The following is a 22,229-nucleotide window of genomic DNA, read 5'->3' as shown; positions in this document are numbered from 1 at the left end:
GCCCCTCCGACCGGTATTCGCTGGGCAGATGTCGCCAACCTTGAAATCCAACAAAGGTGAAAATGCCTGAATGGAAGGGAGCCCGGGGACGTAGGACCTAAAAACAAACTAGAAGAAAATCGATGCTCACGTGACCACTGAGGAGGGCAGGGTATTCCAGACGTAAAAGCAAGAGAAGAAACAGTGCCCATGTGCATGCACACACGTGAACATACACGCACATGCACGCATGCACACATACGCACACACGTGCATATGCACACATGCATCTACATACACACGTGCACACATATGCACACATACACACATGCACCTACATACATACACGCACACACGTGCACACACATCCACACTGCAGAAAATTTCCATGCCAACGCTAATCTTCACATCGAAAACAATGAAAATTGGGCAGTGAAGTAAACTTTACAATAGTGATGAAAGAAGATTAGCCAGTGCTGAAATCTATAATAAAAATGCCAAAATCCCCCCAAAAAAGTGGTAGCAAAGAACAAAAATGTCATTAAAAAGCAAAAGCAGGAGAAAGAAACGTCGCTGACACCAACGTGCAAGCGCAGGGTGGCGCGCGCCGGCCCCCGTCCCTCCTGCCGGGCTCCCGTTTCCCTCGGGCGCCGGGCCAGCCGCGCACAACGGGCCGGGGCAGACGCCGGAGAGCCGTGCACGGCGTGCGTGGGAGGCGGGTGCTCTGACCCCCGGGGTCCGTTTCTAGGACACGATCCCAGCGAAGTGCCCGGCTCTGCGCCCCCGAAAGGGCTCCTCACGGCACCGTGTGTGAGAGCAAAGAAAGACGCGCAGAGCGTGTCCACACGGCGCGGCTCTGCCCCCGCTGCGACCGCTGTTCAAAACGCGAAGGACGTTCTGGGGCCGCGGGGGCCCAGGCGGTTGAGCGTCCAACTCTTGGTTTCACTCGGGTCATGACCTCACGGTTCTTGGGTTCGAGCCCCGCATCGGCTCCTCAGCGGCGGCGCGGAGCCTGCCTGGGACCCTCTCTCCTTCTGCTGCTCCCCCGCACACACTCGCTCTCTCTCTGAAAAGAAACTGAAAAATATATATATAATGTTTATAAACGTGGCCAAATGCTCAAACTGTTGTGTCAACCGGAACAAAAACCCAAAAACTCAACTCCCCGCGAAAGATGAGGTCTCAGGCCTCGGTCCCCGGGAGCGTCGGTGCCCCCAGGGGTCGGAAGGAGGAGTTGTCAGTGGGCGACAGCCTGAGCTACCGAAGTCTGCCCTTTATGCTTCTGTGCCTTTTCCCGGCTCCTCACGGTCTAGGAGGTGAGGGTGTCCCGTTTGTAGAGAGCCAGCCTGAGGGCCAGGTCTGCGGGCTGTGAACCCTGAGGGCCAGGTCTGCAGCCTGTGAACCCTGAGGGCCAGGTCTGCAGGCGTGAACCTTGAGGGCCAGGTCTGCAGCCTGTGAACCCTGAGGGGCCAGGTCTGCGGGTGTGAACCCTGAGGGCCAGGTCTGCAGCCTGTGAACCCTGAGGGGCCAGGTCTGCGGGTGTGAACCCTGAGGGGCCATGTCTGCGGGCGTGAACCCTGAGGGGTAGGCCTCACAGCGCCTGTCTGGTGTCCACAGGAAGCCAGGGCATGCCGGGAATGCCAGGCCTGAAGGGCCAGCCGGGCTTCCCAGGACCCTCGGGCCGGCCAGGCCTGCCCGGGCCACCTGGACAGCACGGCTTCCCAGGAGCTCCTGGCCAGGCGGGGCCCTTGGGGCTGCCGGGCGCCCCAGGCCGCGGAGGTAAGGATCCCCATCCCTGGGGAAGGGGGGGGTCTGGCCTCACTTGTACCGACAAGCGAACTAGCATCCCCCCCCCCCCGAGAGTTCTCAAACTGGGCCCCAGAGCTGCAGAGGGTTCGGGAAACACCCACACTAGGCAGCTGGCCACTCGCTCGGGTGGTCGTCCCCCTGCATGTGGAGGTCCTGGTCTCTCATGAGGACACCAGTCACATCCAATTAGGGCCCGTGTCCTTTCATTAAAGGCCCTGTCTTCAGATGCACTCACACCCCCTTAATTGGGGGTTAGGGTTTCACATATGGCCGGGCGGGGGCGGGGAGACACAGCTCAGCCCGTGACACGTTCCAGGGACAGGACACGTGCTCCGCCGCACAGGAACTCACACAGCCGAGAGCTGCTCATGCTCTGTGCCTGTTGGGGTTCGGGTTAGGGCTAAGATTTCACTCGGAGAAACGTGAACTTTCCACTGTGGAGCCGCAGCTCTGCTCTGGGGAAGGGAAATCATTTGTTTTCTGAAAGGGACAGAAATGGGGAGGAAGAGCAGGAACTTCCCTGGGGAGGGGCAGGGAGCCCGGAGATGAAGCCAGAGGCCAGCCCCCAGCCCCCCACAGAGAGACGGCGCCCTCACCTGGGGGGAGGGGTCCAGGAAGCATCTAGCTCTCCCGAGTTCCTTCACGTTCTCCTACTTTCCTTCCCCCTCTGCCTTTCAGGTCTGCCTGGGGACAGAGGGGACCCAGGCGACACAGGGTTCCCTGGCCCCGTGGGCATGAAGGGTCTCTCCGGTGACAGAGGTGACCCTGGCTTGTTGGGTGAGAGAGGTCCCCCAGGAGGTCCCGGATATAAAGGAATGAGCGGAATCCCAGGGGTCCCCGGCCCCAAAGGTAAGGATGGGCAGGCGGGGCGTTCCCCCGGGTAGGCGGGGAAACGGGGACTCAGGGTGGGGACAGGACAGGACAGGCCCCCTCCCGGCCCCCGGGAGGCGTACGCCTGGGAAAGCCGGCCAGTGCTGCCAGCCCGGGTGTGACGGGCACGCCCCCCAGTGCTGAGTCCTGATTTCCCAAGAGCGAGGGGACAGGACCTGGGGTCTGCGTGCGAGGTTCGTGGGGAGGCCTCTCTGGAGGCGGCTGCGGAGCCCAGGGCCCCTTGGTTAATACAAACCCAGAACCAAGGGAAGGCTTGGTCACCAGGCTGGGTGTATTTGCACACACACTGTGGCCAGCTGTCCTGGAAGGGGAGCCCCGGCTCTGGACTGTGGGGCCACAGTGACGCTCCCCCCGCGGCCCTGCGCGGGCTCGCATGCCGGCTGTGGTGTTCGCGTCCTGCTGTAAGCTGGCCCGGCGGCCCGCGGGCCTGCCTGCCGGTATCCGCCCTGTGACCTCGCACGTCTGCCTGATGCCTTGTCCCCAGGGGACGGTCGGCGGAACAGCCCCTAAGGAACGGGGCCCCGGGAATCCCTAGTTGAGGTCAGGAACCCTGCGCTCCGGGCCACCCCAGAGGAATATGACACATATGTGCCTACCCCGGCCTAACCCGGCGCTCTCCTCGCTCCCTCTGCAGGCGGCAGAGGCTCACCCGGGATGGACGGTTTCCAAGGCATGGTAGGGCTCAAGGGAAGAGCCGGGCTTCCGGGAAACAAAGGAGAGGCTGGATTTTTTGGAATTCCGGGACTGAAGGGTCTGGCTGGCGAGCCTGGTGTGAAAGGTATGTCTGTGTCTCTTAACACCGTTCTGACAAGGTTGGGGCGCACTTTTGTGGGGCATCGCGCCGCCAGGAACGAACCTTCCCGGAGCCCAAAGCCGGGCACAATTAGGAAAGAAGGAAACAGGGGCGCCTGGGTGGCTCGGCTGAGCGTCCGACTTCAGCTCGGGTCGTGCTCTTGCTGTTGGTGGGGTCGAGCCCCGCGTCAGGCTGGGCTGACAGCTCAGAGCCTGGAGCTGCTTCGGATTCTGTGTCTCCCTCTCTCTCTCTCAAAACTAAACACACATTAAAAAACAGAAAAAAGAAAAGAAGAGAAGGAAGCTAGCCAAGACCAGAAGGCTTCTTTCCCGCCGCTGCCCAGCAGTATCCGCAGGGAGGCCTGTGTGCGGGGACTCAGCAGAGGTTTTTACGGAGATACAGTTGCACACCACGTGAGCTCCGGGGCCACGGCATGACGCGTGCTCGCACGCGCCGTGACACAGGCGCCACAGAGGTCTTGCTAACATCGGTCACCGTACATGGTCACCGAAATTTTTTCTTACAATGAGAGTTTTCCAGATCTACGATCTTAGTAACTTTCAGATGCACAGGTACTATCAACCAGTCACCGTAGGGCACGTCCCTGCGGCCTGTTTACTTCACACCAAGGAAACTGTTAAGAACAAAATGGCGGCAGCATCGGGACTGTCACCGTGCGGGCACAGCGCCGTCCCACCGGGGCGGTCCCTGGAGAGCGTGAGGTCAGGCGGAGCCGGTGAAAAGCAGAAGACACGTTCTGAAGGAGGCGAGCGCCGGTTGACCAACGGGGACCCATGCTCCCGGCGGCAGGGCTGTGCCCACGGGACGCTGACCACAGACGCGGCGCCGGCTCAGGCCCTGCGGCATCTCGGGGCCCCACGTGTGAGGCTCCAGCTCAGGAAGTGTGTTCCAACGAGCCAGGTCCCCTGACTTTTGCTCAAACACCCTGTTCCGAAAGTATCCGCACGGCCTCTGCACGTGAGATTGTGACGGCACGTGCTGGCGAGAGCGCGCATCACACGCCCCTGGCGGGAACGTGGAACGTGCGTCCAGAAGCCTGTCAGTGTCTCCGGAAGATCAGCAGGGGCACCCGCACGTCCCCGCCCGGGTGGGGGGAGCTTGCCGCCCGCACGGGCTCTCAGGGCGGCGCTGTTTACAAGTCAGAACCAGAGCCCCCGGATGCACCTCGCGTCATAGTACACGCGGTGTCGCCACACCAAGGCCAGCCACTAGGAGCGAGGGTCTCGCACGGGCCGCAACGCGAGTGACCCTTGGGAACGTGTTGCCATGTGTTGTCTGCTCCCTTTACGTGATCAGTACAGAGCAGGCGAGTCCAGAGACGGCACGTGGACACGTGGGCTCCCGGGGCCGGTGGGGGGAGCACCAGGTGACTCCTGATGGCCACCGGGTTTCGTTCAGGGGAGACCAAAGTGCCCGAAGGTTCGGTAGTGGTTGGCGGCGTGGTCCGCACTCGGCTCACGTGGAGATAGGGCTGCGGGCAAGACAGGCGTTTCCCTCGGTCTCCACGTGCCCCGAGACCCGGCCGGCTCAGGCCCAGGGGCACCAGCAGGGCACGTGCCGCCCAGAGGCCCAGAGCCTCCCAGGACGCGCCCTCGGGCCAGCAGGCCAGAGCTGGGGCCCAGCGTGAGACGGCGTCCTATTTGCTCACAGGCAGCCGTGGGGACCCGGGGCCCCCAGGACCGCCCCCCATCATCCAGCCCGGAATGAAAGACATCAAAGGAGAGAAAGGGGACGAAGGGCCTATGGGGTTGAAAGGGTACCTGGGCCTAAAAGGTGAGCGTCGCTGCCCCTCCCCCCAGCCCCCTCCTCAGCTGCACCCTTCCCCCCCCCCCTCGTCAGCTGCATTGCCACCCCTCCCCCCCACCCCCTCCTTAGCTGCATGGCTGCCCCTCCCCACCCCTCCTCAGCTGCATCCCACCCCTCCTCACCCACCCCCTCCTCAGCTGCCATCCCGCCCCTCCCCATCCCCCCCTCGACTGCGGGAGCACCAGCGTCCACCCAAGGCGCCGCCCACCCTGACAGCTCAGCAAGTGGGCCTGCAGCGTCCCTGCAGCCCAGTGGCCTCACCCTCCTGGTTCAGCATCCGCAGCAGTGGGGACCCAGAGTGGAAGGTGCGGGCGGGCGGGCACCGCCTCCTCACACTGGGGTCCCCCGCAGGTGTGCCCGGAATGCCGGGGATCCCCGGGCTCTCCGGAGTGCCTGGCCTGCCAGGGAAGCCAGGCCACATCAAAGGAGTCAAGGGAGACATCGGAGTCCCGGGCTTGCCCGGGCTGCCAGGGTTCCCTGGCGTGCCCGGCCCCCCTGGAATCATCGGCTTTCCTGGGTTCACGGGAAGTCGGGTGAGTGGCCCTCTTCCTTCCCCGCCCCTCCCCTCTGCTCCTGACCAGAGGTTTGCTGGGGTGCGAGTGTTGGGCCCCCCACTTGGCATGAGGGGACGCTGTGTCCCTCTGTCCACGCCAGCCCAGTGGCGCTCTCAGTGCAGCCCAGGCCGCTGGTGGCCGCTGGCGTCCGTGCTCTCACGGGGTCCTGGGGGAGGGTACATGTGAATGTTCAGACATCGAACTCTACACTGAGCGTGCGACCTCAGGGCGGAGGACCCTTGCTGGGTCCCGGCATGGACGCCCCCAGGCCCGCGCTCACTGGCCCCTCGGCCCCCACACTCACTCTGAGGTGGGCAGAGGTGACGCAGACACTCCTGACCCCAGGCCAGCTCCGGCCCCTCCACACCTGTCCCCTCGCCCGTGAGGCTCGGGACACGGCTACCCTGCGCAGGGCGTGGTCAGTGGACGTGGCATCAAGGGGCCCTCGGTCAGTTATACCTCACGGAATCCGCTCCTCGCGCTGCTCTGGGTACAGGGTTTGTGCTCAGGTCCTCAGCACTTGACAACTCATTGATGACACTCACGGCAGGTTAGCCCATCTGGGGCAGATCGGTAGGTCTGTACTCGGGTCACTAGAGACGATGCGTGTGCCAACCGAGGGGCCCAGAGGACGCTGCTCCCAGCACCTGGGAGAGGTCAGGTGCCGCCACCGGGAGGGGGTGAGCGGCCATGGCGAGTTCCGACCGTGAACGAGCACTTGGCGGTAAATGGCGCATCACTGATAAATGCACCAACCCAAGTGACCGTCACTGACTTCACGTTGAACGGAACAAGCCAGAAATGGAGCACAAACGATGTGATCCCGGGGCTGTAGAAGTCCAGAACCGAAAAGACCACAGGACAGAGGTCGGTCAGAGATTAGACACGAGGAAACGGTGCAAGAGAACTTTCTGGAATGCTGTAAATGTTCTGTGTGTTTATCTGGGTGGGACGTGGATCTATGGTCACTGAGCGTTGGGAGGAGTTCACCAGGCTGATGTGAGCTGCCCCCCAGGAGAGGAGGCTTTAGGAAAGGAAAGGGGGGGTGCCTGGCGGCTCAGCCATTCAGCATGTGACTCTCGGTCACCATCTTATGGCCGTGGGGTCGAGCCCCATCGTGGGCTCAGTGATGACAGCACGGAGCCTGCTTGGGATTCTCTCTCTCTCCCTACCCTCCACCCCCTCCCAAAAGATGATTGAATCAACTAAAAAAAGGAAAACATGTCATCATCTGAACCAGGATGCCGTCTCTGGCACAGCCTCCCCGCCCCAGAGTAGAGATGCTCTCCTGGTCCAGAGACTCGAGTTAGCGGTGCGGGGGGAGGGACCCGTGCGCGAGTCCCCACTCACGCTGCCGTGTGGGCCAGAGGACCAGGTAGCCAGGACGCTGCCCTCCGTCTGAGGAAGGAGCCCCTCCAGGGAGGAGCCCCGTGGTTTGCAGGGCCCCAGAACCCCCAGACCACGCCCCAGGCTCATTGTCAGGAACCAGCATCCCTGGGGAGAAGTCTCGCGTCCGCAGGTGAAGTGCACAGCCGTGCAACATCTAGTGCAAGCTCGGGAATCCGGCAGCCCAAGTTCATATCCCAGTCGGCCACTTACTAGCTGAGTGACCTTGAGCAAATTGCTTAGCCTCTCTGTGCCTCTGTGTCCTCATCTGTCGGATGGGTTCATAGTACCTGCTTCTGAGACATAACCCAGTACGGCTGCCCGTGCGCGGCTGAGCAGTCAGCCGTGCGTGCCACCATCGTGGCCGTGACCCACGTCATCTACACCCTGAGCTTCAGTAAAGCTCCACTGCTGAGAACCGGGGAGCGAACCTCGTGATACCACACGGGAAAACATGAGGGGGTTGCTGACCCCCCAAATCACAGCCGTATCTGGTGAGCCGCCTGCTGAGGCGTTCCGTGTCTGACTTTGCTCTAGGGCGACAAGGGAGCTCCGGGAAGAGCAGGTCTCTACGGCGAGGTGGGCCCCACGGGTGATTTCGGTGAGTGTCCCCTGGATCATGACTGCAGGGCGTCTGCAATGCGGAGCGTTCTGGGCACGTGTGGTGACCAGACCCGCAGACGCCGGAAGGAATTTTGAAGCAAATCATTTTTATTAAGAATGTAACACAGGGGCGCCTGGGTGGCTCAGTTGATAGACATTCTGACTCTTGGTCTCAGCTCAGGTCTTGATCTCAGGGTTGTGGGTTTAGGCCCCATGTTGGGCTCTGTGCTGGGCCCGAAGCTGGATGGATAGATGGATGGATGGATGGATGGATGGATGGATGGATGAATCGAAGGAAACACAACAGAAGTTGCAAAGCTAAACCCCTGCCGATAGGAAGAGCTGTTGTCAGCCATCTTCTCTGCCCATCAGGTGACATTGGAGACACCATAGATCTGCCGGGAAGCCCAGGCCTGAAGGGGGAGCAGGGCATCGCCGGAGTGCCAGGTACTGAGTCATTCCTGTCTCCCCATCTCGGGACAGCCCTGAGCGCAGTGAGCGCCTCGCTGGCCAGTGGCCCAGACACACATATCTCCCCGCTTGGATCCCCGTGGGCCCGTCACTGGGAACAGTTTGAGGTCTCCAAGCCCAGTGCGCAAAGAAGAGTCTGGACTTTTTAATTCAGTTAAACCTGAAGACAACGTCAAGATAGCTCTCTCTGTCCCTGAAAGGGACATGGCAGGACATGAAGCAAATGACACAATGGCTGGATCGTGTGATAGGCAGCACAGGGTTTGGAAGGAGGGGGCATCAGGGGCCAGCCCCCGACAGGCATGGGGTGGGGGGCCTCGCACGGAGCAGAGCTCACTCCTCCTCTCCGAGCGTCCCTGAGTCCAAGGTCAGCATTCCCGCTAGTGGGCATTGGGACAGATGCGTCCTCCTGGGGATTTTCTCTGGGGAGACCCCTCTCTGCCTGAGCTGCCTGGCGCCCCGAGTTCTCCTAGGGGGCTGGTTGGGGGAAAGCGTCTAGCCACGTGATTGTCGATGGGGTGATTCTTTGTCCAGAATCAGCTCCGGGACAGACAGGGGCATTCAGGCCGGCGCGGAGCAGAGCAGGTCCATTCCTGCAGGCTGCTCGGGGCTCACTGCAGATCTGTCATCTGGCCTTGAGGTGCCTTCCCCCCCCTCCCCCCTCTGCAGAATTTCGGACAATTTGGTTTAAAAAAGCACAAATGCGAGACCATCTTTGCTCCGGGGTCACTAATGATGACCTCATTTATTCACCTGGAAGTATGCTGGGGAACAGAAGCTGTTCCCGCCAAGAATTGCAGCCGTCACCCCTCGAAAGTGTAGGTGACTTAGCTGTGGGCCCAGGAAGTAGGCTGTGTCTCAGGACTTTGGTCCCAGGCGCCGAGGGGCTGTGGTGTCTGTGTCAGGCGACCTGGCGTTGTTCCATCCCGCTCGGATCAATGAGGACCCCCTGGGAGGTCAGCTCAGAGCGGCCCATGCGCAGAGGGGCGGCCAGAGGGCCTCGGGGGGCCGGGGCTCAGGCTCGTGTCCCCGGGCTGGTTGGGGTCTAGCGAGGATTCCTGAAACACTAAAATACCGATAGAAAGGAGCGGAACTTCCCAGCTGTTTTGGCTTCAAGACCACACGAACGCTAACAGTGCCTTTTATGAGCAACTCAGAAATGTAAGCAGATGCTGGACTAGAGCGAGCTCGGGGAATGTGAGCTAAGCCAAGGTTTCCGGAATCCTCCAGCGAGCCAGAAAACCCCACAAACACCTGACCCAGAACACCGGCACTGGTGTGAAGGCGGGGTTTCTAGGTCTGCCTGGTGGCCGCCCCGGAGTCCCCTGACCTGCTGGCTGAGGGTGCCTGTCGCAGGCCTTGCTCCCGGCCCGCTGAGCCGCCCCTAGGTCAGAGGCTCGGACGTGCGCACGTTTGATGGATTCCCAGGCGTCCTGACACACCACACATGGAAAACCCCTCCGACGGGGGCCCCAGGTCGGGGTCTATTGCTCCTGGAGGAGTGCCCCGAGCACGGTGGCCTAGGACACCACAGGAAGTAGGGTCTCCTGGTCTCCAAGCGCCAGGAGTTCGGGAGCGCCGTGGTTCTGGCTCCAAGATGGTGCCCGCGAGCTGCTGGCGGCGGAGGCCTCTCCCCTGCGGCTTGGGTGTCCTCTCCAGAGCCAGCCATCCCCAGGGTGACGAAGTGAAAGCAGGGATGCATGCTGCGCTCTAAGGCAGTGAAGTGACACGGTGACCTGGGGTCACCCAGGTCAGCCCCGTGCATGCCCAAGGGCATGAGTACCAGGACGTGGGGCCACCAACTTCGGTAAAACACGAGTCAGGGAAGGAACATCTGGGACACGGTGCTGTTCGCAGCAGAGGCACCGATGTGGGGTGACCGGGAGCCCCCGGGGGGCAGGTCTGCCCTGCTCCCCCCAGGAACTCTGTGCTTGCAGGTCTGAAGGGATTCTTCGGGGAGAAAGGAACGGTGGGTGAAGTCGGCTTCCCGGGGATCACAGGCACGCCAGGCGTCCAAGGCCCCCCTGGACGGAAAGGGCAGGCAGGTAGGATCTCGTGCCCCCACCCCCACGGCTGGGCCTCCAGACCTCGGTCGGGAGCCCAGAGCAGAGGCAGCCGGTGTGCCTGCGCCCTAGCCTGCCGCGTCACACTGCGCCCCAGGGAGCTGGCTCTTGGGTGTCGCCCGTGACCCCGCTCTGCCTTAGGACCAAACTCGCGGAGGGGACCGGGTGGCCGGCCACGGGACGCGCACAGGAACAGACGCCCGAGTTGCCGCGGCCCGGCGCCCATCCCCCCGTGAACCTGGGCTGCATCCGGTCACAGCACCCCTTTTGTGCACTCGAATACGCAGAAACGCTCTTGTGGATCCTGAGTTGGCTTAGAAAGCAGACGGGACTACTTTCTGCTTTTTTCTTCTTGCTGCTTTTGCTTTGTTTTGCCTTGCTTTGCATGGGACCTGGGCACCCTGAGGCTAATCCTCTGGGGTCTCTGGGCTCCCTCAGACCCCCACGCGGACGGCGGGGCAACACCGGGAGAAGGCAGGCTGCTCCTGCTGCCCGCCCCGAACCTGGACGTGAAGGCTCCTTCCTTCCCACAAAGCCCCTCCTCCTCCAGGCAGGAACCGAGCGGCAGGCCTGCAAGGCCTTGGGGTTCTCAGGGTTCCAGTCCCGCTTAAGGGTGTGTCTGTCCTCCCAGGCTTCCCGGGACTGACGGGGCTCCAGGGGCCGCAGGGAGAGCCCGGGCGGGCAGGAGCGCCCGGTGACAAAGGAGACTACGGCTGGCCGGGGACCCCAGGCTCACCAGGTGAGAGCGAGCCTCCCCCTGCGGACACGAGCACCCGGCGCCGCTCAGAGCCGGGCCTGCAGGCGGGAGAGGCCCTGCGACACTGGGACCCAGGTTGGCCTCTGATCGGCACACGGCAGTGCCGAGGCGGGACAGAGGGACGGAGGCCAGTGTCCCCGCTGTCCTGTCCAGGGCCTCCGGCTGCAGCTCAGCGGGAGCTGCGGGGTTACCCAGAATTAAGGGGCCTCCCCCACCCACACTCACTGCCCCACGCCCCAGGAAGAATTGCGCCTGTTTGCCACCAGCCTCCCGGGTCCTACTTAGAAAAGTTTATGCCCCGGACTCCGGAGGGAACGGAATAATGCCAGGGTCTTGGTTCCAAGCACAGTGTTTACGAACCAAACACACACAGTGACGCAAGCATCTGTAGGAGAAACACACACTCCACGCAGCTCCGTCACGGCTGTAAGGAGCCTGCGAAGAGATTCCGTGAGAACGGTCGTTAGTTAAAGGGTCCCGCTATGCAGCACCGCCTGCAGCGTGCCGGGTGGCTCGGGGAGTCGCACGGACGACTCTGACAGCAAACCGGACGAGGTGTGAGTCACTTTAAGCGTTTCTCTGCGCTCCGGGCACGGGGTAACTGTGAGTGGCACCCACACAGGTTTCCCAGGCATCCGAGGCATCAGCGGACTACACGGCTTGCCGGGCACCAAAGGCTTAACGGGATCCCCAGGTACCTGGTCCTGCCCCCATCACATGACCACTCCCAGGGGTGGGGGGAGGGGCTCCTGGGGGGTGCATTCTGGACCCGGAGGCTCAGGGAGCAGCATGGCCCCGTGGGGGCCGTGTGGTCATCCGGAGGCCACACAGGCTCCCCAGCGGTTCTGCAGATGGAGAATGGGTTCAACCACAATGACATCCAGGACACGTAGGCCACGCGGCCAGCTGGCATCTCCACGGCCGAGCCCTGGCTTCCTGTCCCCAAGTGTCCGTGCACAGGGTCACGGGCGTTTCTCTCTGAAGAGCAGCCTGGAGTGGCCGAGCAGCTAACATGGCACTGTGTTAACCCTGCCGCAGGTGTGGACGCCCGCGGCGACCCCGGCCTCCCCGGTCCTGCCGGGGACAGGGGCGACCCAGGAGAGGCCAACATCCGCCCAGGCCCTATCGGAGCCCCAGGACAGAAAGGAGAGCGAGGAGATCCAGGTGAGGCCACGAACCGGCCACGGGCACCAGACCCAGGGTGTCTGTGAGTCTGAGAGATGGACACAGAGAGGTCTCTAGAAAGTGCAGAGAATTTCTCACTGCAGAGCCACTCGGCCAGCCCTCCTCCCTGGGGTTCGTTACAACCACCCTCCCTGGTGGGAAGGAAGTGCTCCCACCTCGAGGGACCATGCTCCCTGCCGGGTCCCCTGGGCGCCTACACGGTGCTCACCCATCACGACCTCTCCATGTCGGACGGACACATAAATACCAGCGTTCCCATCCCTGCGGGCAGGCCTGGCCTGTGCTAGGAGCCAGACAGGGCACAGCATCTGGGAAGACAGGCTCCAGCCCAGCCTGAGGTGGGAAACGTTTCCAGACGGAGGTGGGATCAGTATCCAGGGACAGAGTGTGTTGGAAGTGTTACAGTTCCGTTGAGGGTTTGCTTGCTGACGGTCGTGGCCCCCAGCACGCCCCGCCTGCCCGCATTTTGTCCACAGCGGAGCCTTGAGCCAGGGCGGCACTATTGGTGCCCGTCACACGGTGGCCCAGGGCATGCGTGGGTCAGGGTAACCTTGTAAGCTAGAGCCAGAGACCCCACAGGGAGTCAGCCCCCAAGGAAGGCGGCGACTCCATCCCCACAGACGGCATACAGCCCACTTCGCCTGATTCTCCAAGGTCTGTCACCGCCCCTCTTCCCTCCCAAGTAGCTGGACTCCAGAATTCCCTGACACTTGCAGCATTGATCTGAGGGCAAGAGGGTGAGGGAGGGCCCAGCCGCCTGGGGCCTTACTGTGAGCCCTGAGAGACTTTGTGGTGCTCACGCAGCCCCAGCCGCGGTATGTGGACCAGCACGTCCCCGCCCAGGGGTGGGGATCTAGGGTCAGTCCGTCAGCACAAGCCTCCTTAGAGCCCCCAGTGGAGCTGACTGTGCCTGTGACTTGGAAGTCAGAGGCCTGCATGTGTGCCCTTGTCCTGCCTCTCACTTGGTGTGACCTCAGACATGGTTCTGTTTATAAGGTGGAGGTGGAAACACACCTTCCGGGCATCGAGCGGGCACCGTGGGATGACACCGGCCAGGCTCCTGCACCTGGAAGACCAGGCTGGCTTCTCTAAAGGGCCCCCAGGTGGCATTTTTCAGAGTCCCACTCGGGGCTGCCCTCTGATGGGGGCCGGGGAAGGCAGCCCCAGGACGTGCAGGGGAGGCCCAGCCCAGGGGCGGAGGGAAGCGAGCGGCGCCGACAGTGCTCCTGGAGAGTGCTCCCAGGACACCGGCTAGTGCGCTCCTGACACGTGCCAATGTCTGATGCGCACGGCACGCTGCTCGGGCTCAGAAACTGGCAGTGAGAGATGGATTAGTTTCCAGCAGGGCAGAGTCACCTCTCTGGTGCCCGTTTACGCCTCGGCGCAGTGCCCGCCGATCTGACGGGCAGATGCGGGGCCGGGCTCCCCAGAGCCCCTGGTCACGCACTCATCAGCCGATCTCCACGGAGCCTTGCTCTAAGTGTGTTTCTGTTGAAAGACACCTTATTTGACGTGTGTTGGTGACATGCTGACACAGACCACACGGCCATCAGCTCTGTCTCTTGCCCGAAGGAAGTCCCTCTGACGCGCGTGTCCTCTGTGAGCCCGCCCTGAGCAGAGGAATGCCAGACAGGACTTCAGCATGACCCGGGACGGACAGGGACAGTTGAACAGCGAAATCACCAATAAATAGTACAAAAGCGTAAAAACCACAGCACTAACTAGACAGACACAGAAAGGGTCGTGGTTGACCCTCGGAGCTGAAACAGGGCATCAGTGAGGACGCAGATGTCTCCCTCCTCTGCGTGTCCAGGCGGGATGCCAGCGCTGCCCTGCATCCCCAGTAAACCCCGCAAGCACGTAGATTGGCAGGTGCAGGATCCGAGAGCCGTGAGGTCGGCCGTGCGAAGCTGGGACCAGGCTACCAAACGGGGAGGGGGTGTCAGGGCGGACCGAGAGCATCCACGGGCTTCAGAAGGAACCTTCGGTCCCAACACAAGCACCAGCCACACCCAGAACCTTCGGTCCCAACACAAGCGCTAGTGAGCAACAGAGCCAACCTCCCAGGCCGAGAGGCCGTCCACAAGTACCACAGCCACCCGGGCTGAGCACGGCACGTAGGACCCTCGGGGCAGCAGGAGGAGCTGGCAGCTTCCCGGCGCGGGCAGTATGGCAGGGCCCGCCTCCCCTCGCCCCTCTCCTCCAAGGCTCTGCTCCTGGACAGGAGGGGAAACGAGAGATTGGGAAGTTGGATGCTGACACCAAAACTGACTTCTGCTTCTCTCCGAAGGGGAACGAGGCCCCACCGGGAACCCAGGACTGCAGGGATTCCCAGGCATCAGCCCGCCTTCCAACATCTCCGGGTCACCCGGTGACAGAGGGGCACCAGGCATATTCGGCCCAGAAGGTGAGCAGGACCCCACCTCTGCACGTTGTGATCTCTGGGGCAGGAGCCGGCGGCAACCGGGTGACCTTAGGGATGGAACAGACTCTCATTTCCACCTCGAGGGACATTGTGCCAAAGGGGATGAGCCACACACGCACTGAGCAGCGTGTGATGCCGCCTGTCACGAGTCCCCAGAGCAGCAGATGTGTGGCTGGGAGGGAGGGTGGGGGCTGGGGGGTGGCGGAGAGTCGCAGGTGGGTGGGGGCAGAGCCTCGCTTCGGGAGGATGAGAAGGTCTGAGGTGGAGGAACCCCACACTTGGAAATGGTTAAAATGGGGACACCGTGGGGCTCAGTCGGTTCAGAGGCCGACTTCAGCTCAGGTCATGATCTCACCATTTGTGGGTTCCAGCCCCATGTCGGGCTCTGTGCTCAGAGCCTGGAGCCTGCTTCGGACTCTCTCTCTCTCTCTCTCTCTCTCTCTCTCTCTCTCTCTCTCTCTCTCTCTCTCTCTTTCTCTCTCTCTGTCTCTCTCTCTCTGCCCCTCCCCCATTCATACTTTTTCTCTCTCCTCTCTCTCTCTGTCTCAAAAATAAACACTAAAATATTTCATTAAAAGAAACGGTTAAAATGGTAAGGTTTGTGTCGTGTATGTTCTACCACAATAAGGAAAAGTCGCCCGGTGTCAGATTTGCCACAGATGCCCCCCGACAGGTAACCGGGCATCTGGCCCCGGGCCCATCCGGCACCGCGTGCCGGCGCGGTGTGGCCGTGCCCACGCCCTCCTCCTGTGTGACTTCTTTCTGGTGACGTGTGTCGACAGGTTATCGAGGGCCCCCAGGACCCCCTGGGCCTGCTGCCATCCCCGGAAGGAAAGGAGACGAAGGGAACCCAGGAGCCCCAGGAAACCTGGGGACCAAAGGATGGGGCGGGGACCCCGGGCCCCAGGGCCAGCCTGGCGTGTTCGGGCTCCCGGGAGAAAAAGGTAACGGAGCCCACAGTGGGGAGGGCTCCTCCTGTGGCGGGGCTGGCAGCACGGTGTGGGGGGGCCTGGCAGCACGGTGTGGGGGCGCTGGCGGTATCAGTGGGGGTGGGGCTGGCGCCTCCACACAGAGGTGCGAGTCCTCCGTGTCCACTTGTCTTGCAGGACCCAGAGGGGAGCCAGGACTCATGGGAAACACAGGAGCCCCCGGGAGCATGGGTGACCCAGGCCCCAAGGGGCCCAAAGGAGACCGAGGACTCCCAGGTGAGTGGGCCTCGCGCCTCGGCTGGCGGCCCCCCCAGGACTGGGCTTCAGGACCATCCCTGCCCCTCCCTCTGGGGGACCGCTGAGGCCACCCTCTGAAGCACCAGGCTGGGACCTGCCTTGACTCCCGCCCGTGGGGGACTGACGGCCCCCCCGCGGGCTACTCTGGGCAGCAGGGCAGCTCCCGGAGACACCAGGACTGGTTTCAACGGATGAGAAACAGGACACAGATCACGGAAGAAAGCCCTGTGTCAGCTCACCTTTCTTTGCCCTTTCCAGGTGCCCCCGGCTCTGTGGGGTCCCCAGGGATTGCGGGGATCCCCCAGAAGGTCACCACCCACCGAGGGCCAGTGGGCCCTTATGGCAGGAGAGGCCCTCCAGGGGCCCAGGGGGAGATGGGGCCGCAGGGCCCTCCGGGAGAGCCAGGTGGGTGCCTTTCTCCCGCCACCTCGGCTCCGGCTTCCTCCCCGAAGCCTTTGCTGAGCGGCAGCGACACCGGGCACGGTCCCGCCGTCTGTGGTGCTCACGCTCGTCTCGTGGCCGTGCAGGTTTCCGTGGGACTCCCGGGAAGGCAGGGCCCCAGGGAAGAGGCGGCGTGTCTGCCGTTCCCGGATTCCGAGGCGACCAGGGGCCCATGGGACAGCAGGGCCCCATCGGCCAGGAAGGTGAGTGACGAGTGACGCACAGAACAGGGGCACCGGGCAGGGCCATCCTTCCTGGTCCGCTGACGGCCTGACCAACGTCCTGTGGTCGGTGGGGAGAGAGAAACCGGCACCAGGACGAGCAGACAGAGGCTGTCCCTCCACCGCCGGGGGCCGGGAGCGCTGGTGACACCAGCTGCCCACTCCCCAGACAGGCCCCCTTGCGCTGACACATCCGCGGGTGGCTCAGAGGAGCCAATCAGCTTACTCTGAGAAATGGGTTTTGCAAAGATCCCAAAGGTCCGGGACAGTAAGCCGGAGGAGACCCAGACGCTACCAGGAGCCCCGTAAAGTCTGTGTTGCCAATTTCTTTAAACAATCCGCATGGGCATGCGGCAGGGCGGGCCGGAAATACCCGCGGTTTGTGCACAAAGACCTAGACCAGCCTGGACAGCCGGGCCCAGTGTCCGAGGGCCGTCTTGTTGGAGGCAGAGTGGCCGTTCCGCCAGAGCCCCGGGTGGGCGTGGTGGGAGGCAGACCTCTGACGTGGGGACGCGCACGTGCACAGTGGGCCGCCTGTCCCCAGAGTGCCCAGCCGGGGGTGGGGGGGAGCCGGTGGGGCAGAAGGGCACATGGTCTGCAGGGGTGCTGGGCTGCAGTCCTCCGGGCCCTTCCAACTGGCTCTACACCAGCCCCTTGCTCAGGACCCCAAGGGGCAGGGCCAGCGCGGGCCAGGCTTCGGGCAGAACGCGGCAGCAGCCGCAAAGCTGAGGCCCAGGCAGCAGCTGAAAGGCGGCCGCTTCCTCCCGGGTTCTAGGGGCGCCAGGCCGCCCAGGGAGCCCCGGCCTGCCCGGCATGCCTGGCCGCAGCGCCAGCATCGGCTACCTCCTGGTGAAGCACAGCCAGACGGACCAGGAGCCCATGTGCCCTGTGGGCATGACCAAGCTGTGGAGCGGGTACAGCCTGCTGTACTTCGAGGGCCAGGAGAAGGCGCACAACCAGGACCTGGGTAGGTACCGCCCCGCCCCTGCCCCGCCGGCAGCCGCCACCAGGTCCATGCACGCTGTGGGCTTCCCGAGCTCCGCCCGCCCAGCGCACTGGGCCCGTGCACATCCAGGGGCTTCCAGAACAGATTAAACGGCCTTTGACCTCTAGTGCTCGGGTCGGGACCCCGGAGGCCATGGCCTCAGGGTCAGGGGTCCCTAAAGCCCCCAGGAGAAGAGATATGGATCAGTGGCCCAAAGGACTTACAAGCGCACAGAAAACACAGCAAGTGACCAGTGAGGGGACGCTCGGGTGCCTCAGGCTGCGGGGCTGGGCAGTATCTGGTGGGGACAGTGACAGGGAGTCTGTCAAGCCCAACCCTGATGCTCTGTGTGCGCTCCTGTCTATGTGCTCCGCTTCCAAAATACATTGAACAGAACAGAAAATGGGGCAAACGTAAACAGGGGCCGGCAGGGCAGGGGCAGGGCCCAGGGCTGCGCACTGGGCGGGCCTGGCGGCCGGTGCCCCACAGTCATCATCAAGCTCGGTGGGCAGCTGACGTGGGCAGGGCAGACGGTGCCTTGAGCCCGTTCTCTCTGCCACGAGGTGAAGGCAGGGTTTGTACCCAGGAGCAGGGAGGTATTTGGGGCTCACACGGCCGGAGCTGCTTCTGGGATGGGCCTTCGGGTGCAGGACGCCAGGCCCTCGTCTTGGGTCCCTCGGGGATTTCTCGGGGCTGGACTCTAAGGCCCCCCCGACAACAGAGGCCTCAGCCAGGTTCTAGGTCATGAAGACCCCACTCCATCCAGGGGTGAGCACGAAAACTTCTAGAAGGACAGGGCTGAAACGGCAGGGTGTCTGCTCCAGAAAAAGAAAAGGAATAGGACCCCCCCCCCCACCCGGGCGTGAGCCTGAGCCCCCTCGGTGGGGGGGGCGGGCCCCTGGTGGGGGGGGCGGGCCGTGTGCCCAAGCGCGCTTTGCTGTGACCTCGCCCCACAGGGCTGGCGGGCTCCTGCCTGGCCCGGTTCAGCACCATGCCCTTCCTGTACTGCAACCCGGGAGACGTGTGCTACTACGCCAGCCGCAACGACAAGTCCTACTGGCTGTCCACCACGGCCCCGCTGCCCATGATGCCCGTGGCCGAGGACGAGATCAAGCCCTACATCAGCCGCTGCTCCGTGTGCGAGGCCCCCGCCGTGGCCATCGCGGTCCACAGCCAGGACGTGTCCATCCCGCACTGCCCCGCCGGGTGGCGGAGCCTGTGGATTGGATATTCCTTCCTCATGGTACGTGCACCTGCCCGCACGCTCTCTGAGCGGAGAGCCCCGTGGAAGTCTAGCTGCTGTCCCCAGCCACGCCCTGCCTTTGTAAGAATAATGACACAGCACAGCGGTTCAGGTTGAGCACTTTATTCCCACCTTACCAACCTCACCTGAACCCATGTTGACTTTAGTTTTCCTTTAAAAAAATAAAAAACCCGCCGTTCACATGTTGGCATCCGTCCTGCGGGTGAACACCCTTGGTTCTTGGAGTAGATGACGTGGGAGACAGTGTTTCCCCAAGACGGGTCAGGCGCGGGTGCGGGTTGTCACTCTGCGCGGGGCTTCACTGAAGCACAAACGGTAGCGGGGGCTGGCGTCTCTGCCCCCCCACCCAGCCAGCCTGCCTCGCGCCTGGTGGCCATCCCCCCCCCACCCCCCAGCGGTAAAGAGCGTGTGGCAGGCGGTCTGCATTCGGACAGATGACCTCCGGGCGGTGTTCCGGTCGTGGGGGGCGGGGGGAGGGGGACAGTGCATCACAGAGCCCGCCCCTCCCCCCGCGGGCGCGCTCACGCCGCCCCGTCTCCCTCTGCGCAGCACACGGCGGCGGGCGACGAGGGCGGCGGCCAGTCGCTGGTGTCGCCGGGCAGCTGCCTGGAGGACTTCCGCGCGACGCCCTTCATCGAGTGCAACGGGGGCCGCGGCACCTGCCACTACTACGCCAACAAGTACAGCTTCTGGCTCACCACCATCCCCGAGCGGAGCTTCCAGGGCTCGCCGTCCGCCGACACGCTCAAGGCGGGGCTCATCCGCACGCACATCAGCCGCTGCCAGGTGTGCATGAAGAACCTGTGAGCCCGCACCCCGGGGCCACCTTGGTGCTCGTCTTAACTCCTTACCTCACACGCCGCCCCCAACGCGGGCTCGTGCCTCGCCACCCCAGTGGGAAGGCCCCCACGGAACTGAGCCCCGGCCCGTTGGCCGCAGGTGCCCCCGCCGCAGCGCCCCCTGCAGGCCCCCCGCGGTAGGTGTAGCTCGCCTCCCCTCGCTGCCCGTATGCGCCTGCAGACCCCCTAACCCACTTCATGGGGCGGTGTAGACGAGCGAAGCCATGCACCCAAGGGCCCCTGCGCACACCCGTGTGGTTCCCACCTGCGGGTCGCGGGCCTCGGTGCCGGCAGCTCTGCTTCCTCCCGGAGACCGGGATGTGCCTCTTAACCCCCTCAGGAAGGCCGTGCCTTTTCGGACCTGGATGGTCCCACATTAGCTCTTTTCTGTCCCCCTGCCGCGTCCTCATGGACCTTCGGGAGACCTCTTGGCCACCTGCTGTCAGCCACGCCACGTGGCCGCACACTGTAGGGTCAGCAGGGAGGCGTGCGCTGCCCCAGGTGGCCCCAGGGACTCACCCTCCGCTCTCGAGGACCCCTACTCCTCTGACTTATCTCACCCCTGTAACAAACACAATAAACGTTGGTTTTGAGCTTTTAACGCCCACGGTGTCATGGCCTCCATTCTCCTGCGTCCGAGCGCACAGCTTGACGGCTCGAACTGCAGGCACAGGGCCTGCGTGAGCCTGGCGCCCGCCACACCCCTGCCGCGTGTCAGCCGATGGGACCTCGGGTCTGCGGTGCGGCTTGTCGGGGAGGGGTGTGTGTTTGCAGTGTGTCAGGGCCCACGGGAGACGCCCCAGCCAGCCCTGACGGGGCCCAGGAGCGCGGGCCCTCCACACACACCCTCCCCGCATCGCCACTTAGTTCTGACCCAACGGCCCAGATCGGAGCTCCGTATTTCCAGGAGGCTCCGGAGGCGCGTTCTGGCCTCAGCGTCTCAGGACCTGCCTGACCGCTGGGAGCCCAGCTCGGAGCTTATCTCCAGCCTTAAACATGCAATCTCGGGGCGCCGGGGGCTCAGCCGGTTAAGAGTCCATCCGACTTCGGCTCAGGTCATGATCTCACCGTTTGTAAGTTCGAGCCCTGCCTCAGGGCCTCTGTGCCGACGGCTCAGAGCCTGGAGCCTGCCTGGGGCTCTCTGGCTCGCGCTCTCTGCCCCTCCCCCACTCACATGCACTCTCTCAAAAATAAATTTTTAAAAAGTTAAAATGCAGTCTCACATTGGGGCACTTGGGTGGCTCAGTCAGCTATGGGTCAGACTCTTGGTGTCCGCTCAGGTCATGATCTCCCAGTTCTGTGAGTTCAAGCCCCACGTCAGGCCCTGCGTGACTGTGCGGAGCCGCTTGGGATTATCTCCCTCTCTCTCTGCCCCTCTGCTGCTCACACTGTCTCTCTCAAAAACAAACTTAAAAAAAATATATTTAAAAATGCAATCTCCTATTAAGCTTTTAAAAAAGACTTTATTTTTTAAGGAATCTCCACCCCAAACTCCCGACTCTGAGATCAAGAGTCACGTGCTCTTCCAACTGAGCCAGCCGGGCGCCCGTCATGTTAAACTTTCCGGGGACGACTGGGCGGCTCAGTCGGTTGAGTGTCCCACTTTGGCTCAGGTCATGAACTCGCGGTTCGTGGGTTCGAGCCCCGCATTGGGCTCTACTGACAGCTCAGAGCCTGGAGCCTGTCTTCAGATTCTGTGTCTCCCTCTCTCTGACCCTCCCCAGCTCACTCTGTCTCTCTGTCTCTCTCTCTCTCTCTCTCTCAAAAATAAAATTTAAAAAACTTTCCTAAGAACAGTTTCCATGACACTCGAGCATCCCACATGATACCGTCATCCCCAGTACATGAGTGACCGCCCTGACGTGCACTGCCCCCCAGAAGCTGACCGGGGCCAGGACTCGCCCAGGAGGGTCACCTGGGGACACGAGTCCCAATCAGGGCACGGAGGGGGCCTGCCAGGTCCTGAGGGCGTTCCCACCACGGACCGCTGACGGCTCAGGCTGGCAGGAACCCGCGAGGAAGTCCACACAGGGGCCTCGGGCTGCGCAGCCCAGGCGGGGAGAAGGGACGCCCCCTCCGCCAGCTCTCGGCACGGGCGTCACGGGCTGCGGCCCACCGCTGGGTCCCTGGCTCTCCGGTGTGCGCCGGGCAGAGCGGCAGCCCCTGTAGACGTGGCACGTGGCGGAGACGCAGCAGAACTGACACTGGCAAGCATACTACACCTGCTACACCTGCTGGCAGGCGGTTTCCATGGCAACAGTCCGAGCACCTCCCCCCACCCCCTCCTGCACAGGGGACATGAGGCTGTGAGGCCAGGGCTTGAAAGCCGCCCAGCACAGCGCCCCCTGTGGGACTCGGAGGCAGAGGTTACCCCAGACTCCTGTCCCCATGATCAAGGGGCGGCCACGAATCACGCCACAGTCCCCAAATCCCTGCTGGACTTGGCTTAGGGGTGATGGCGGGATGGACGGGCTCCGGGCACCTGCATCCTCCCTCATGGGACCACCCCC

At 63.0% G+C, this 22,229-nt stretch overlaps 2 protein-coding genes across 2 annotated transcripts in view; one reads left to right on the top strand and one right to left on the bottom strand.

Moving 5' to 3' along the window:
• The window catches only part of COL4A2 (collagen type IV alpha 2 chain), a 155,105-nt gene extending 134,781 nt beyond the window's left edge, over positions 1–20,324 (top strand). The window contains exons 35-53 of the mRNA XM_029938399.1: positions 1,568–1,758; positions 2,467–2,637; positions 3,314–3,457; positions 5,144–5,266; positions 5,651–5,832; positions 7,777–7,840; positions 8,215–8,289; positions 10,251–10,358; positions 11,008–11,115; positions 11,756–11,827; positions 12,172–12,297; positions 14,609–14,725; positions 15,526–15,687; positions 15,850–15,948; positions 16,228–16,374; positions 16,497–16,613; positions 17,407–17,598; positions 18,573–18,859; positions 19,430–20,324. Coding sequence (XP_029794259.1) covers positions 1,568–1,758; positions 2,467–2,637; positions 3,314–3,457; positions 5,144–5,266; positions 5,651–5,832; positions 7,777–7,840; positions 8,215–8,289; positions 10,251–10,358; positions 11,008–11,115; positions 11,756–11,827; positions 12,172–12,297; positions 14,609–14,725; positions 15,526–15,687; positions 15,850–15,948; positions 16,228–16,374; positions 16,497–16,613; positions 17,407–17,598; positions 18,573–18,859; positions 19,430–19,687 — 2,743 coding nt within the window. The 3' untranslated portion in view covers positions 19,688–20,324. The remainder of the gene's footprint in view (positions 1–1,567; positions 1,759–2,466; positions 2,638–3,313; positions 3,458–5,143; positions 5,267–5,650; positions 5,833–7,776; positions 7,841–8,214; positions 8,290–10,250; positions 10,359–11,007; positions 11,116–11,755; positions 11,828–12,171; positions 12,298–14,608; positions 14,726–15,525; positions 15,688–15,849; positions 15,949–16,227; positions 16,375–16,496; positions 16,614–17,406; positions 17,599–18,572; positions 18,860–19,429) is intronic.
• A 1,329-nt stretch (positions 20,325–21,653) lies between these two features.
• Positions 21,654–22,229, bottom strand: part of RAB20 (RAB20, member RAS oncogene family) — a 23,746-nt gene continuing 23,170 nt past the window's right edge. The window contains exon 3 of the mRNA XM_029938398.1: positions 21,654–21,882. Coding sequence (XP_029794258.1) covers positions 21,654–21,882 — 229 coding nt within the window. The remainder of the gene's footprint in view (positions 21,883–22,229) is intronic.

This window comes from Suricata suricatta, chromosome 4 (assembly GCF_006229205.1).
Source record: "Suricata suricatta isolate VVHF042 chromosome 4, meerkat_22Aug2017_6uvM2_HiC, whole genome shotgun sequence".
Lineage (NCBI taxonomy): Eukaryota > Metazoa > Chordata > Mammalia > Carnivora > Herpestidae > Suricata > Suricata suricatta.
This window is presented reverse-complemented; position numbering and strand designations above follow the sequence as displayed.